Raw genomic sequence first — 16,260 nt, 5'->3', positions numbered from 1 at the left:
CACACCTACTGCAATATTCTCCCAAATCAGACATCTTAAATAATATGAATGGTGTCAAATTCAACGTAGGCAAAAACCTTTTCATAAAGGAACATGATATGGTGGTATGTATGTAATCTATTGATCCACTGATATTCTTAAGTTCAAAGTTACAAAGTTCAAAGTTTCACAGGTTCATTCACTGCTTCTGTTTTTTTTTTTTTTTTTTTTTTTGTATCCTTTAATATGCATCATAAAAATTATTATGGAGTCACATGTTTTGTACATCTGCATCTTCAAACAGTGAGTGAGCAGACACAACAACAACACAACAAAAAAACACAAATCTCTTCATTGGTAAATTGTGCTTTCTACTGTATATGATACTGTTATTGTGTGAAAAGTAATGTTCAGTGAATGTATTTGAAGTTGTGAACGCTGCATCACTTCATTTGCAGTCTTAGATAACAGTTGGCAGCAATGTATCTAACCCAGATATCTTTAGGGCCTTGGCTTGGGGCCCTAAATAGTACAGTACTTCTGTTGATCCCAGATAGCCCAGTAGCGCTGAAACAATTAATCAACTGGGTTGACTGAAACTCAAAATTAATCAGCAGCATTTTGATCTATTAATTCTGTAAGCAATTTTTTAAGCAAAAGCACCAAACGTTCTCTGGTTCCAGCATCTCACATGTGAATAATTTATGGTTTTCTTAGTCGGGTTTTGGACCACTGGTCAGACAAAGCTGGCAATTCAAATATGCTAACTTAGGCTTTATGTGATGGACATTTTTCGCCATTGTGAGACATTTTATAGACCAAATAATTAAACAACTAATTGAGAAAAGTATCAGAATATTAATCAGTAGTGACAATAATCATTAGTTGCAGCCCTATTATGTGTTTACCCTTTAATTATACAGAGAAACAAGAGAAAACTGTCCACTGAAAACAACTGAATTCACAATCTCTCATCAACATGAAAGAATAAAATGACATATCAACACTATGGATCTATCTGCTTGTGTTAATGATTGAACAGAGTAAAGACAAAACCGACACAGTGATGAGATTGATCTCAGATCATAGATTCAATACACATAGATTCACGGCACTGCCAAGTCAAACATCAGACAAAGGTTCTTTTAGGGATCTATTGTCCACAACCTCTCACATTATACTGATTCCTCGAGGTGTGAGGAAGGTGACTTGGAGGAAACAGTATGTGGTGGACAGACCTTTGTACTCTGAGGGCAGCTTTGCAGAAGATCATGAGAAAATCTACAGGCTGCACAAAACCACCCTGGACCATGTTAAACAGTACCTGAATCCTGGTTCATGTTCTGTCACTTGACTTGATCATTTGCACTCTTGATATGAAATCTCTCAAATTTATCACATTTATCAGTCTTTTGACAATTCTTTTATGAAATTTATGTGAAAATTCTTTTAAAAATGCTCTAGGTGCAAACTTTAGTAGACAGCACAGTGCAGGAGCTTTTTCTGTGTTTCATACAGCTGTGATTCAAAGCGTGTCAAGAATGCAGCGGCCCCCCATCATTGGCTGGATGAGGATCTACAGAGTCGGAGTGGCTGCAGGGTCATGTGGTGTCCGGGATCAGCACTGGACTGGTAGCCATCATGCAAGGTGAGGAGCAGGACGGGGAGCGCTTGACTCTGTGTCTCCAAATTCCCATTATTATAGGTGCATTCAAGGATAATGATCTTGTATGTATTTATAATCTGATTGAAAATTATGGCTTTTTTTAAATGTTCAAAAAAGGCATTTTATTGTATGGTAAGAGTCTTAAAATTTTTCAAATGATACCAGGTTCTAGTCACAATCATTAGGGTTTGACTGATATTTTGGGCCAATACTGGTGTTTATCAGCTATTAGTATAATGGTAAATATAATGCTGCATTTTCTCCCACCAGAATTAACTTTTTCTAGTAACTTAGCAGCCATTGTTGACCCCACAGCTCGCAGCCTTAGATTCTTAGGTGGAGCCCTTCTTGCTGTTCCAAAGTTGAGGCTTAAATCTAAAGGTGACCGTGCTTTTGCCATCAGGGCCCCTCAGCCTTGGAACAACCTGCCTGAGGAGATAAGGCTTGGAGAATCAGTAACTTCTTTTAAACCATTTCTTAAAACTCATTTCTACAGACTTGCTTTTATGTGACGTCTTTTTATTGTCTTTTGATCTTTTAATCATATCTTTATTGTTTTTCACTGTCTTCTACTGTTGTCCTCTTAATGTCGGACTTGTTATTGTTTTCTGTGTAAACTCTGTTTTTAAAGGTGCTATATATAGTTATTACTATTATTATTGTCTGACACTTGTTTTGTTCTCATATGCAACCTTATTAAAGTACCGATGTTTGCATGTTTTTACAAACCTAGCTGCTATTTTTCAAATGCTTTTTTAATATTTTCATTTGTTTACAGCTATTTTCTATTAATATACTTTATATCGTCATCTTGAAAGGATGACAGGACATGTTTTTCAGCAGTGTTTGTTTTGCTATGGCCTCACTCAGGACTCGCCTTCTCTCTGCTGGCATCGCTGCCTCTGATCTACGGCCTCTACACAGCTTTCTTCCCCATGCTCACTTCTTCCTCAGAACTTCAAGACGCATATCTGTGAGTATGTCATGCAAGAAGGGCATTATTGTAAAATATTTTCTTTGTTTGTCCTACATAACAAGTAAAATAAATTGCTAATTTGACTTCCTTAAACAACTGGAAAATCTTGGAAAAACAGTGAGAGTGTTTATATCAAACAGCTCCGGCTCCACTCAGACACGGACCTGAGCGCCTCGCTGTTCACTTGTTTATTCAAAGTTTATTAAACATGTCGCATGTCCAAATAACTACACACCAAGTGTAAACTCCAGTCAGAACACAGAGGCCCTGCCCCACTGTGATGTGATGGTGTTTATATCAAACAGCCCGTGCTGCAGTCAGACACAGAGCTGAGCAGCTCACTGTCTGCTTGTTTATTCAAAGTGTATTAATATTAGACGTGTCACATGTCCAAATTGCACTAATGGGCATCTGTCTCCACAGTAAATCACCTGTTGAGTGTTTGATGGTTGTTTATTTGTGTTTTAGAATGTAACTGCTGTGAAACAATCAGAAAATAACATATTTCTGTCATTCATTGGCTTTCTCTCTCTCAGAGAAAACTTTCCAGCCTGTCTCACTGTCACTCGCTCATGCTCTCAGCTCTCTCGCCCTCTCTCTCTCGCCCTCTCATCTTTTACAAAATGACTCAGGAAACCCACAACAAAGCCAAACTGTTAACGTTAACAAACGATAAGAAAGCTCTGATCATGAAGTGCAGGCAGAGCCCAGAAGCCCTGCACCCCTGCTGCAGAGCGGAGCAGCTTGCTGTTCGCTTGTTTATTACAAGTTTATTAATATTAAACATCCAAGTGTGAAGTAGATCAGATGAACAGTTCTCAAGAAATATGAAGGACATACATACAGACACAGACACACAGACAGATAGACAGAGGGGGACTCCTTGCTTTATATAGAGAGAAGGGACGAGATGATACATCTCATCTCTAAAGTATAAAATCAGAGTGTAGTTGTGGTTCCTTGCCCCATTTCAAATGTCAATGAGTTGTTAGCATTTCCACCAAAGAGACATTTCCCCTCTAAACACCTCACATGATTTAATTTCAATAGCTGTTCACACAATTCAATATTTCACAAAAAGTTAAGATCAGAGAAAAGTTTAAAATTTAGATACAGATTTGTGTATCAGAACTTGGTTTTGTCTTCTTTTCTCTCTTGTGACTGATTTATCTTGTGGTCCTTTGGGTGGGGCCTGACTCCAGCTTCAGAGCTACAACTAAACTAATATATAAAGTAGCTCAGACTGATTCCACCTGGACACTCCTCAACAGTAGAATACTGCTTACACATTGATGCATCAGTAACAATCTAATAATGTCACATATCATCATTTATCAGTTACAGGGGACTTTTGAGGCCCTCATTCATTTGGAGGCCCCAAGCAGCTGCTTAGTGTGCTTGATGTGTGACAGAAAAGTCACACTTTAAAATACTGAGGAATTAAAAAACTGAATTTCATAACTGTCACGGTCACTGAATTTTAACGATCCTCTCTGGACTTTCCTACTGTTTCAAAGAGCTCCTCTCAGAGAGCTCTTTCTTGTAGCTCTCCTGTCTGTCAGCCAGCTGCTTTTACTCTCACAGGACAGTTGACTCTGTTTCAGAGCTGACTCTGTCTCGTCCAACAAGGCCAACGTATGGCCTGCGAGCTTGTCTTTTTTCATTGGCCCTGCTTATCTCTTTGTCTTTGACCCTGAGGAGCTCTTCAAGCTGGCTGACTTTTTTTCTGCCAGCTCTCTTTCACGCTCTTCAACCTGCTGGACTCTTTGCATTCTGCAACAGAGGCTCTCTTCCTCTCTGTTTCCTCTGTCTGGGTGTGGAGGTTCTGTTGAAGAGAGATGATCTGCTCATCTCTATTTTTAATTGCCTCTGCTGCCTTTTCAAGCACTTCATGTAACTTCCTCCACCAGAGAGCCAAAACATGAGATCGACGTGAGATGTTGTCATGTATCTGACAGATGACTTTCTCTGTAACAAATGTTTTCAGTTCAGCTGGTGAAGATTATTGTGACTTCTGTTGATTGTGTTTCTGACTTCTGAGGGACTCACTTATAGACACTTTACATTCTAGAATGGATTTGTCATAAACGCTGACATCATAATGGGAAGACAAACATTCTTCTGTAGACTGACATCATGCAGCTAAAAGAGCTCAATCAGTTTGAATGATCACACAGATGCTTGACAGAATAAAATAACTGTTTGGAGCTCAGAGAAACCACACAGACAGTGTTGATGTTTAGTTTTACTCACAGAAAGTGAACAGGCTTTTGTCCTGCAGTTTGTGGACACGGTCTCATGTACACATCACACCATACTGAAGTTCATTGTTTTCACTAATAATGTTATAATGTTTACCATCACATCCAGATTGATAAAAGTGTAAATGTTTATTACAACAATGATTTTCATTCTGTTTCAATATGAATTATTCTGAGGTCACACACACCTTGCAGTCTGCATTCATGTATCCCAAGAGCTGTTTAGATCCACAGCTGAGCTCCCCCCAACATCCCTATTTTTTGCTTTGTACAGTTTGTTATTGTGCTGTTGTATGTTTTGATTATAATGGACTACGGATGCAAATTAGCTTCAAGCTAACTCCAGTGCAGTGCATCATTTATGCTTAATACTGCACACTGTCCTGTTCAATAAATCAAATCAAACATGGAACCACATTTCATATCATTTCACTACTGATGACTGGTGCATGTTTACATCATTAAATACAGAACACATATTTACCAGAGGATACTATTGCTCTCAGTTCATGATGTTACTGGACTGAAGCAGTAACAATAGGCTCTGTAATGTTGTCAAAGCATTAGGAACCACAGCAGGTCACTGTAAGCATGGGTGTGGGTCATGAAGGAATGCCTTTGTATGGACAACTCATGCTTGCCTCCCAGACATTCCACATCCACATCCAAAGTCTTTAATGTATCAGAGATGAGGCTGCCAAGGACACCCATCAGTTTGATTGCTTCAGCAAAAGTTTCCAATACAACTTTACTGTCCAGCATCCAGCATTTGATACAGTAGACCATGTACTTAACTAAATGCTGCTTCATTTCTATGTGAAACCAATTTCACCAATCTAATCTGTTTTTGTGTTGTCTTTTATAAATACAAAACTATCTGTCCTGTCACAATAAATAAAAGCATTAATGGAGAAGAGAGTAACAATAGAGTTACTTATTAATTTGACTAATGCAGTGCCAGTTCAAAACATGCCTGTTCGGAACAGGCCGATTGCTTATTATTTGTTATTATCTGTATGTTTGTCCTTCGCATATCTCGAGCACCACATGGTTCTCGATTCAACTACTCCTACTATTGTTGTCTACAGCGTATTGTCTTTCAGTGTTTGTTTGTCTGCAGGTGGTGTGGGTGGGAACATATCTGGGTGCCATCTTGGTGCGACTGGATCTTGGTCTGGTGGTGGGCTTGGGGGTAGAGTTGCTCACTGTTGTCTATATGTGCAAAGTATTAAGTGATCTATTGGTCACAATATTGATAGAGCTAATATGCTGATTTTCATTCATTTAGGAAAAGCAAAGGTATAAATACTAAAATGAACAATGGCTGAATTCCATTTAGCTGCTTCAGTTTCAGAGTCCTGATATTGTTCATTCTGGCTCACTGTCACACTGACATGGTTTACTGGGCCACTTGAATATAACAGATTGATAATGTTATTAGTAACAGCTGTGCTTTCCTTCTCCTGTTTAAAAAGGCAAAATGTCTGCTGTGAAAAAGGTCTACTTTTTTTTTACTTATGCTGTCTAGGAATTCACTTTTTGTTTTTTGTGGGGAGTTTTTTGTTCCAATGAAGAGTAAACCTAGAAACTGAATCTCAGCACATGGTGAGGTAACTGGTGAAGATCAGAAACCAAAGACCTCCCCAAATATAGTGTAATTGTGCACCATGAAACAATAAAAATCTGGCTTATTGTCCCTTAAATTGACATTTTTCATCCAATGAAAGCGTAAATGAGCAAGTAGAAGTGATGTCTTGCTCACAGGTACTTTGGACACTTGAAGACAAAAGCGCTTAAAGTGACTATAATCAATATTTTTCAGAAATATTAAATGAGAATGTCCAATGTCAGAGGTGTCGCTTGTAGTGATGAACCTACAGAGAATTATCAGCAACTCTTCCCTCAGTTTTGCAGAGTTTTATAGTGAGTTTCAGCTCATTGTTTAGCTGTCCAACCCAAAACTTTACTGTTTTGGTTCACACTCATCGTTTTCGTTGTTTTCAGCAGATGTAACTACCAGTGATTCATGATTCTGTAAATCTTTTCACCCAGTGGGAGATATTGTCACTGACAGAAATTCTAAATATTTACAACTTACATTACATTACAGAGGTAAGACATAAAACTACTACGAACAACAAGGAGCTGAAGAAAAGGAAGCAGAAATGGTTTCTCTAAAGTGCTCTTCTAAAAGTCTACTTTTCCTACATATTTCACACAGAAAGACATGATGGATTTATTCTGCCCAACAACAGATGAATCTTACATGAGCATGGAGGAGTTGAACCTGCCCACTGACCTCAAGGACCTTCCTTTCCGGATGAACTGGAATGCCGAGCTTCCCACAAACATCAGTGTCCCCAGAGTGGATCTCCACAGCCTGATCCTGGACTTCTCTGCTTTGAAGGGACTCAAAATGGTAAAAACCCTTTCAGGGTCCTCCAAATACTTGTAGTAGTGAAACTGAGGTTTCACTACCACAATCAATGGTTGTAGTGGTTTAGTGTTGCCAAATTTGTGGGACATCCACATGGTTTCCATGGAAAAGGACAACATGGCCAAAGGTGTTTCGTACCTTGATGCCATGTTGGAAGTTTTAAATCAACCTTCTGCTTTTACCGTTCCTCCCAACAAAGTGAAACACTGACAAATAAGTCCTGAATCTCACAACTGAAATAAGTACAGTACTTCAGTAAATGTAATTAGTTACTTTGGCACCACTGGCAGAAAATGAGAGCAGATCAGTGAACAGTGTTATATGGTTAGATGGAAGTAAGATGAAGAGCTACCAAGTTTTTGAAAGCTGGACGTTTTAAAACAATAGATAAGAGACTAGATGAGACATCTTTGTTAGGTATTGGTACTGTAATGTCCATATAATTAAAACCTACTGTTTACTGCTGCTTATTTCCACAGACACTCAAAGAGTTTATCCATGTTGATGTGGATGTTTACATTGTGTCATATGGTGAGTTTTATCAGCATTTCTTTAAAGTACTAGATCCAAGAATCAGTGATGACCACATGAGGTGAATATGACCTGCGTGTGCCTGGCTGCTGCTCTGTGGGTAGGGCAGGTCGTCCAGGTCATGAGCAGCAAATCGTTAAGCATGAATATACAGTAAATACAATCATTTTACCATCCACGTGTTCACAGCCTACATCCTGGAGAGACTACACAGCTGTATGTTCTTCGAAAATGAGATTCTGACCTCAATGTTCTTCCTGAGCCTTCATGACACTGTGTGCTTGAAAAACACAAGGGCGACAAAAGTAAAGGCCGTGTGGAAGGAAAAGCTACAGTACTCAGTAGGTCATACATCATTTTTTCTGAACTGGGTTGATCATTGCCATGACTGATGATGCCATGAAGCAGTTATAAAGTAAAACACTGCTTCTTAGCCGTGACCTGACCTGAAAGGAAACTTTTTCCATGACCTTGATTTGTTATCTGTTTTCCATTATAACCACTGATACCAAGTTATTGATTCTGGCTTGTCACGGTTGTTATGATGGAACATGAAAGAGAAATTAAACTTTAAATATTCATATAAAATATTAAAGATATTACTTGTTCCTAATCTAAGTATAACGTTGCAATCTTTACCATATGAATATATCAGGATCAGGATTCTGTCACATCAGGATGTAACGAACGCACAATCAAAAGTGGGTTACTGGATATCTGAACTAAGTTTACAGGCACCAATCACATTTTCCGATCGTAGTAGTTATGCAATCATGGTAATTACACAATACAACACTCTTGATGGAATAAATCTATGAGCGTCATCTTAAGCAGTTATGTTGCTTTACTCTTTTTATTTTACTGCTTGCAGGTTTTTCTTTTGCAGTTAGCAGATACCAAACTGTAGAGGAACTGTCTATAAAAAGGATGAACATTCACCTACAGACCATATTGAAGTGCTGTTAACAACTGTTCTCACTGTACAACCACCTTACTATGTTTTCTATGTCCAATAAGGGGTTTTCTGCTAAAAAATACATTATTTTTTAAATGCTGTTTGGTAAGTCTGTTGAAATTCATGTGTTTCATGTGATTTCAATATATTGAACCAGTCTTTGTTTTCACACTTGTTACACTATTAAGACTGTTTCTCTAATAAACGCAATATATATTTAAGCTGAAATGAAGATATGACAGCATCTTTCTTGTAACAAAAGGTGTTAAATCTGCAGGATTTTAAATACAAAGTTTTTCAGAATTTTTAAATAGTACCTTTACACAAGTTAAATTTCTAGACTAAGATTATAAAAAAAAAAGGCTACCAGGGTAAGCCTGGTTTTCCGACATGAGTGACCTTTGTCATTGCCCTTCCAACATGGAAATGCGGAGCAAGGTTTGAAGATACGATAACTTTTCTAACCAGACATTGAAAGTTTTATGAATAATAAAAGGACCTGAAGAAGACAAACAGCTCCCAAGGTATTGGCTAATCCCTGATGAACAAGAAATTACATCCCGTAGTGTTTTTTACACCAGACAGAATGAAAGCTATGTATTTTTTATAGTACTGAGCATGTTGTGCATTAATTTCTGATATTAAGTGAAAAACAGACTGACAAAGACACACGAGAAGGAGAAATACTACAGACATGGCCAAAGAACTGACAAAATATCCAACTCACATTTGATTACTGCCACTTGTCTCCTTTCATAAAACCTTTAATCACCAAAATAAACTCAATGTGACTTGACATTGTAAACAAAAATGAGATGCAAATTTGTTGTTAAAAATTTATTGAGACATAGTTAACGTCTTTCAATGTACAGTACATATGCGTGAAATCAGCTGACATATATACAGAAATATTTACCATAAGCTATTAAAAAAAAGGGACATTCCTGCTCTTCTCCAAGTCTATAGTATGTTCAGCGGGAAGTTCAGTACAGTTAACTAAAATGTGCACCACATACACATTTGCTTCGGGGCAGTTTTATCAAAATGAAAGTCCTACATCCTGTAATCCTGAGGTTCACCATCACATTATTCAGACAAGTGGTATGAACAGAATGACAGATTGCTGCCCATTCATTCATTCAGTTGGCAGTTTACTGATAATATGGCCGGTAGCGGCCCTGATCTGGGTGGTGTGGCCCCGGCATCTGGCCCTGGGGTGGGGGTCCCTGCATCCGTGGAGGTGGCGGCCCTCTTGGAGCGGGCCACATCCCAGGACTGAGCCCTCCTGGCTGGCTAAACGGGGGGCTGAGGGTGCCCTGGTCTTCGGAGAACTGCTGCATGGAATTAGGGTTGTAGTGATGAGGAGGGGGGGCGTTAACAGGGGGTCCGCTGTGTTGTGGTGGAGGTCCAGGGGGTGGGTGGTTCATATAGGGGGGCATCTGGCCCATGATGTGCCCCGGTGGTGGGGTGATTGGTGGGGGGGCTGTGGACATGGGGGGAGGAGGGGCCTGGTTGTACACCATGTGAGGTGTCCCGGAGGCCTGGGGAGGATGCTGCATGGGGTGGCTGATAGGAGGGGGCGGGGGAGGTGGGGGTCCGAAGTGCTGCTGCGGAGGTGCCATCATGTGGTGAGAGTGAGACACGACGGGTGGCTGGCCAGGATAGTCCCCGGGGTGGTGGTGGGGGGGCTGAGAGGGTCCGCTGGAGAGGGGCTCACGAGAGGAAGCGGAGGAGTCGTCCTGGATGGGCACAGTGATGAGATTGCTGTGTTTGCGTGTTGTTAGCGTGATACGGAATGGGTCGGGACCGTGAGCAGAGTTTGGGGGCGGGGCTTCGTGAGCGCTCGGTGGCGGCGGCTGACTGTAGGGGTCGTGACTGCTGTGCTGGAGCGGGTTGGGGAGGTGGACGTGGTTCTTGGCTAAGTGAGGTGGAGGCACGCGGAACCGATCGGGAACCTCGGACGCGGGGGGCAGGTGCACAGGCTCCTGGCGGCCCGTGGAAGACTTGGCTGCCCTCATGTGGCGGTGGTTGACATGGGCCTGCAGGTCACGCTGGGACAGGTAGGTACGCTTGCAACCCGGCACGACACTGCACATGTAGAGGGAACCGCGCTGGCACTGCTCGATACGCTGCACCGGGTCTGTGCAGTTGTAGAGGGTGAGGCTGAACACACAGACATAAAACATCAGTGACACAAAGCAGCAACACACACTGCCTGAAAACTAAAAACATTTAAATAGTTCAAATGTCTCACCCTGGGCACATCTTCTCTCCTTTCTTCTCATGAAGCAAAGCACAGTCGTAGCAGAAAACATGTTTGCATGGAATCTGAGAGGTGAGAGTGCAGGAGTTAACCATCAACATTTCTCTCAGGATGTCTTCAGAGACATGTCAGATCAACAAAGTACGTACCATCCGTCCATACAGCTGGATAGGGAGACCGCATTTGTCACAGAAGTGAATTGGTACTTCATCCCTTTCTCCGATCAAGTTCAACTGTTGCAGAAGTAACATGACGTGAGAATCACAGGTAATAATCATTAGAACAACCCTCAAATATCATTAGCACTGAGCATTTGTCTACTTTTTACGATTGGATTTGAGATTTTTTCACACCCCGGGTTAAAAATGGAAAATAACTGTCTAAGACAATTAGAAAAAGACAAGATTTCTGATTGTATTTGTGTAATGAAAGTGTTTGCTTTTAATATCTATATGAAAATGTGACAGTGTTATCGAGTCTCTCCTGTTTGATTCTCCACAGCTGATGTACCTTGTAGTCCCAAAACAGTGGCTGGGGGAATCTCCTCTGAGTTGCAAACACATCTCCAGCTTTAGCACCACAGTCAAACCTCTCCTCCTGCTTGAAGCCAAAGTTATCTGTGACACACAAGAAATAAGTATTAATGATGCAACACAGACAAACAAACTGAGAAGGCTCTAAAACACTGATGAGCTGTAATCCAGCAGCCTAATTCAGTTGTACGGTGAGTGATGGCCCAGGTCTCCCACACTGTAAATGAATTTAATAGAAAATAAACTCCAACTTAATTTTTCAATCTTACTTATGTTGTTTTCTATACAGTAATAAAAATGTTAAGTTTGTCCACACATTATCCTGTTTCTTTCTCTGAGATTAGGCATCAAAGACTTCCAGGTGGCACGATCAACTTCAAACTGTTACAGAACATGACTGTCTGGTTTCTCAGTAGTAACCAACATCAATGTTCAAGTAATACTTTCTACTGTTTTCACCACACTTAAAAGAGAGTATTGTATGCGTAAGCTGCTCTGGGTTTCACCTGGGTTGCAGTCTATGGCACACTATGGTCACCATGGATAATCCATCGGCGCCTTCTAGTGGCTAGTAGGATGTAAACAGGATGATGTCGCACTCAGTTTTTCAATATCAATAATTTTATTTATTTGTTTTTTTTAACTACAGATTCTACATTGTCCCAATCATAGTAGAAGTCTTCACGGGTCCAAAATGTTGGACTGACCCAAAACGGACCCGTAGAAAACCCGAACCCAACGTGTATAATTTAATTTTCAAAAAAGAGAGACCGACCCGATCACAGCCGGACCCCACCCAAGTAGACCCGAAAATAACAGACCTGATCCTAAATGTAGTCGACCCAAACGTAGAGAGAACACAAACACCGGCAGCAGCCTGATGCGCTATCAATTCATTCCATCAATTAACAAGCAGCCGCAGTGAGAAGAGCAGTAAAATAACAATAATAATACCCTAAGAACAAATGTTAAGTCATAGAAACAAAAATAATTTGTTTATATGCTTCAAGCACAGATTTATAACATAACAACTAGAAATCCCATTCTACCTCCTGTACCAACAATAAAACCTTCTATAGCAAACTGGGTAATAGACAAAAGACAATGTTCTAACCCATTTATTCTTTATTTATTTAATATAAATTAATAATAGATGTAATATCTGTGTGTAAACTCCCAAAATTAATTGAACAGCATAAATCTTGTAGACGACTGTCAAAGTGTCCTTGGGCAAGATACTGAACCGCAAATTGCTCCTGAAGGCTGTGCCATTAGCATCTGAGTGTGTTTGAATGCACATTATAAACTGCTCCTGATGAGCAGGTTGGCACCTTGCATGGCAGCGTCTGCCATCAGTGTATGAATGTGTGTGTGAATGAGTGAATGTTGGCATGTAGTATAAAGCGCTGTGAGTGGTCGGAGGACTAGAGAGGTGCTATATAAATGCAGCCCATTTATATGTTCCTTACATCGATTCTCTTCTCTTCACAGTTTACATTTTCCTCTCGCTAAAACACACAGTTTTCTCCCACGGAGATGGTGACATACCACATGATCAGAGCTGATACCGCGTACACTTGGGTCCGTTCGGGTATTGGTCATAGGCCTATTGACATAAAGACCCTACACCCACGGCAGTAAAAGGAGACCCAACCCCATTAAACTGAGTAGAATTAGGACCTAGTCCAACTTGGGTTCCAGGTCAGGTCTCAGTTCCTCAGAACTGAGAGGAGCTATGAAGACCTCTAATTCATAGTCCTTTCTATATTTCCAGGCAAAATAATGCCAAGTAAAACAATGAGTATCTCAATGTTGATTATCGCCTGAACTGTTTCTAAATTAAACAACAAACACAATAATGATGCAAGAGAAAAGTCTTAACTGTCAACGGCACAACAGGAAAACTGCCTTAGCAACCAACATTGACCTTGAATGACACATAACAGGATATTTGTTTAACACTGTGAACTGGGCGTCAAGGTAACCTAATAGTTAAGGCTTAAACCACAAAACCACAACATCCAACATCCGAGGGGAACTTTGTTGCATGTCATACCCCTCTCACTCCTAATGTTTTCTGTATCTCTGTACACTGTGACTGCCAAATAAATGCAAAATGCCCCAAAAAACAACCTCAAAAATATCTCAACAAAAACAAACACTACAAGCTTCATAAGTTATGTTTTTCTTTTGACTGCATGAAATAATCTTCATCTAAGAATGTGCACATGGTGGAATCACTGCCACTGACAACACTATTTTCTTTTAAAGAAACAGCCTTAAAACCCAATGCTTAGGGGCATACTGTACTGTGAGAGACAAACCCACCATCTTCTCCAGCCTCACTTTTAGATGGCCTGCTGCTGGGTCTCTGTGTGCGGGGCTGAGGTTTGCTTCTTATCGGCTGCTTGGATATGAGCTTGATGGGGATTCGTCTGCGAACATCTGGGCCACCCAAACTCCCAGAGCCATCGCTTCCTTGAAGATCATTGTCTGTTGAGGAAAATTAAGAAGCAAAGATAAACTCACAGCTCTTCTCGGGGTCTCAAAGTGCAGTTAGCCAAGAACCTCTGAATAACTTTCAATGAATGAATACCACACGAAAATATACAACAATGACTCAGAGGATACACCAACATTTTATCAAAACTACACCCCTGTCTGTAGATGATTAGTACAGCATTGTGGAAAGGGCAAAATCTGACTGAATGAGTGATTTCATATGTCATTTATTGTAAAATTCAGGAAATGAAGCAAAGCCAATGGGGAGGCAGGTCCTCCTCCACTCAAAAATGTGTTTTTCTTCTTGTTCCTACAGTTGAATGTTTGAGCCTCTCTGTGCAGTTTGTTTTCACACCCATCTGCTGAAAGTGAAAAGTTTCTCTGTGCTCACTGAAAATCCAAATGTAAGGAGCGGGCGTATGAGCATGACTTGTGACATCACAAATGGTTTCTAAGCCAATCCTGGTCCAGTATTCAGCTTACACAGGGGTGATGTGGAAACTTGAAGCCTCCACAGTGCATACACTAAGAATGGACTTCACAGTGAAGTAGGAGACATCTTGTGTCCAGCAGTTAAACTTTTGAAATGAACAATATTTGCATATTTATAGATTCTGGACTTTTTAATGAGAGAGAAGGAGTAAATGTCATTTTAAGGATTTTAACAAGATAATTGAACTTTTTTGTGCAAAAACCATCAGACATAAATTATTATTCAAAGTAGAGCATTTTATATACATCTTAAAACATGTCTTCAGAGGATCTTTAAGAACTGGACTTCCAGGAAAGTTGTCAGAATGTGCAAACGCACTGGGACAAGGTGTGTGGTTGTGGTCCCTGCCAGCCCACTAAGCCTAAAAATTTGCATTACAACCCGCGATTTAGCTGGGAATGTCTCTAGAGGGGCGTTTTGGGTGATATCCACATCTCCACAGCCCTCACGGTTGGGGTTGAGAGAGAATTAAGATATGTTTGTAGCTGAAAACATCCATAGACTGTATATAATATATATATCTTTATATACAGTCTACGGCAAGTTAACGTCTACAAACGTCTTAACTTTGGGTATCAAGCTAGGCTATGTTATCATAACGAACCCCATATAATGCCATTTGCCGCTTGGCTTTAGGACTACAACCTAAGAAGAACACAGTACCGTAAAATGACTCATTTCATACATTTCAGTGAATATCTTAATGAATGCCATTAGTTATGTCAGCTCTTACAGGATCTTAGCTAGCTTAGTTAGCATTTAGGTAGCATTCGCGCCCCAACTCATTCGCAGTTTGCGCTTATCTAACGTTACGTTACTAAACATGGATGTATTAAGGAGCTACTATTGTTCGCCATTTAATATCGTACATGTATTAACTCGGTTGCAACCCCGCGTGTTGCCCTGTAAATCAATTTAGTACTTAGCTTCCTGACAACTTTTAGTGAACACAAGTGATCGCTAGCCAGTCTTAGCTAACTCGGAGCACGCTAGCATTAACGCTACTCTGGAAGATAACAGCATACCGCAGCGAAACCACGCGCTGCGAGCGTGATATGTTGCTCTATGAACAGCTGTTATAGTGATAGAAGTGAATCGTAGTAGAAAATGTATATCACATTAAAAGAGGCTTGCTAACGTCGGCCCGAGTGAGGTTTTTGCTTACCGCTTTGGTCCATGATCCAACGAGTGAACACAATGCATTGTGGGATACAACGGGCGAGGAGAGGAGGTGGAGGAAGAGGAGCGGGGGAGAAGAGGAGATGAGGGGAGAATAGAGGAGAGGAGGAAAGAGAAGGAGGGAAACAAGGAAGGACGAGAGGAAAGAGGAAGAGGAGTGTAAGGGAGGAAGAGGGGGGGAAGAAGAGGAAAGAGGAGAGGAGGGGAGGAAAGAGGAGGGAAAGAAGAGGAGAGTAGAGAGGGAAAGGGGGTTAGGAAGAAGAGAGGAGGAAAGAGGAGAGGATGGAAGCAGAGGGGAGGGAGTGAGGAGGAAGGAAAAAAGGGTGTGAAATGAAAAGATGAGTGGAGAAAATAAGTTATGAAGAAAGAAATTCAGGACTTAATGTGACATAGAGGTGACCTCTGCAACTTCTACAGACACAAGGATAATGTGTATGGCAGAGATGAATAACAGAGTGCTTCATTGATGATGCATTACCAATGCT

General features: G+C 40.6%; 1 protein-coding gene across 2 annotated transcripts; it reads right to left on the bottom strand.

The window, feature by feature from the left end:
* Positions 1-9,627: 9,627 nt before the first annotated feature.
* cbll1 (Cbl proto-oncogene-like 1, E3 ubiquitin protein ligase) lies at positions 9,628-15,936 on the bottom strand. Of its 2 annotated transcripts, none has more exons than XM_067581712.1 (6): positions 15,762-15,936; positions 13,948-14,094; positions 11,579-11,685; positions 11,218-11,301; positions 11,060-11,133; positions 9,628-10,968 (listed from the first exon to the last, which is right to left on the bottom strand). In XM_067581712.1, the coding sequence occupies exons 1-6, from the start codon at positions 15,772-15,774 to the stop codon at positions 9,957-9,959; spliced, it is 1,437 nt and encodes a 478-aa protein (XP_067437813.1). In that variant the 5' UTR covers positions 15,775-15,936; the 3' UTR covers positions 9,628-9,956. The 2 variants fall into 2 exon arrangements, with proteins under 2 accessions (XP_067437813.1, XP_067437812.1); XM_067581711.1 differs by having other exon boundaries at positions 13,930-14,094; positions 15,762-15,931.
* Positions 15,937-16,260: the final 324 nt, after the last annotated feature.

The sequence above is a fragment of the Thunnus thynnus genome, chromosome 23 (assembly GCF_963924715.1).
Source record: "Thunnus thynnus chromosome 23, fThuThy2.1, whole genome shotgun sequence".
NCBI classification, from domain to species: domain Eukaryota; kingdom Metazoa; phylum Chordata; class Actinopteri; order Scombriformes; family Scombridae; genus Thunnus; species Thunnus thynnus.
This window is presented reverse-complemented; position numbering and strand designations above follow the sequence as displayed.

Excerpts from the sequence above, each read along its gene's own strand:
- cbll1 (XM_067581711.1), bottom strand. Across the intron at positions 11,134-11,217 it reads TCCAGCTGTATGGACGGATG|ATTCCATGCAAACATGTTTT; the intron begins GTACGTACTTTG and ends CTCACCTCTCAG. Across the intron at positions 10,969-11,059 it reads GGAGAGAAGATGTGCCCAGG|CCTCACCCTCTACAACTGCA; the intron begins GTGAGACATTTG and ends CTGTGTGTTCAG.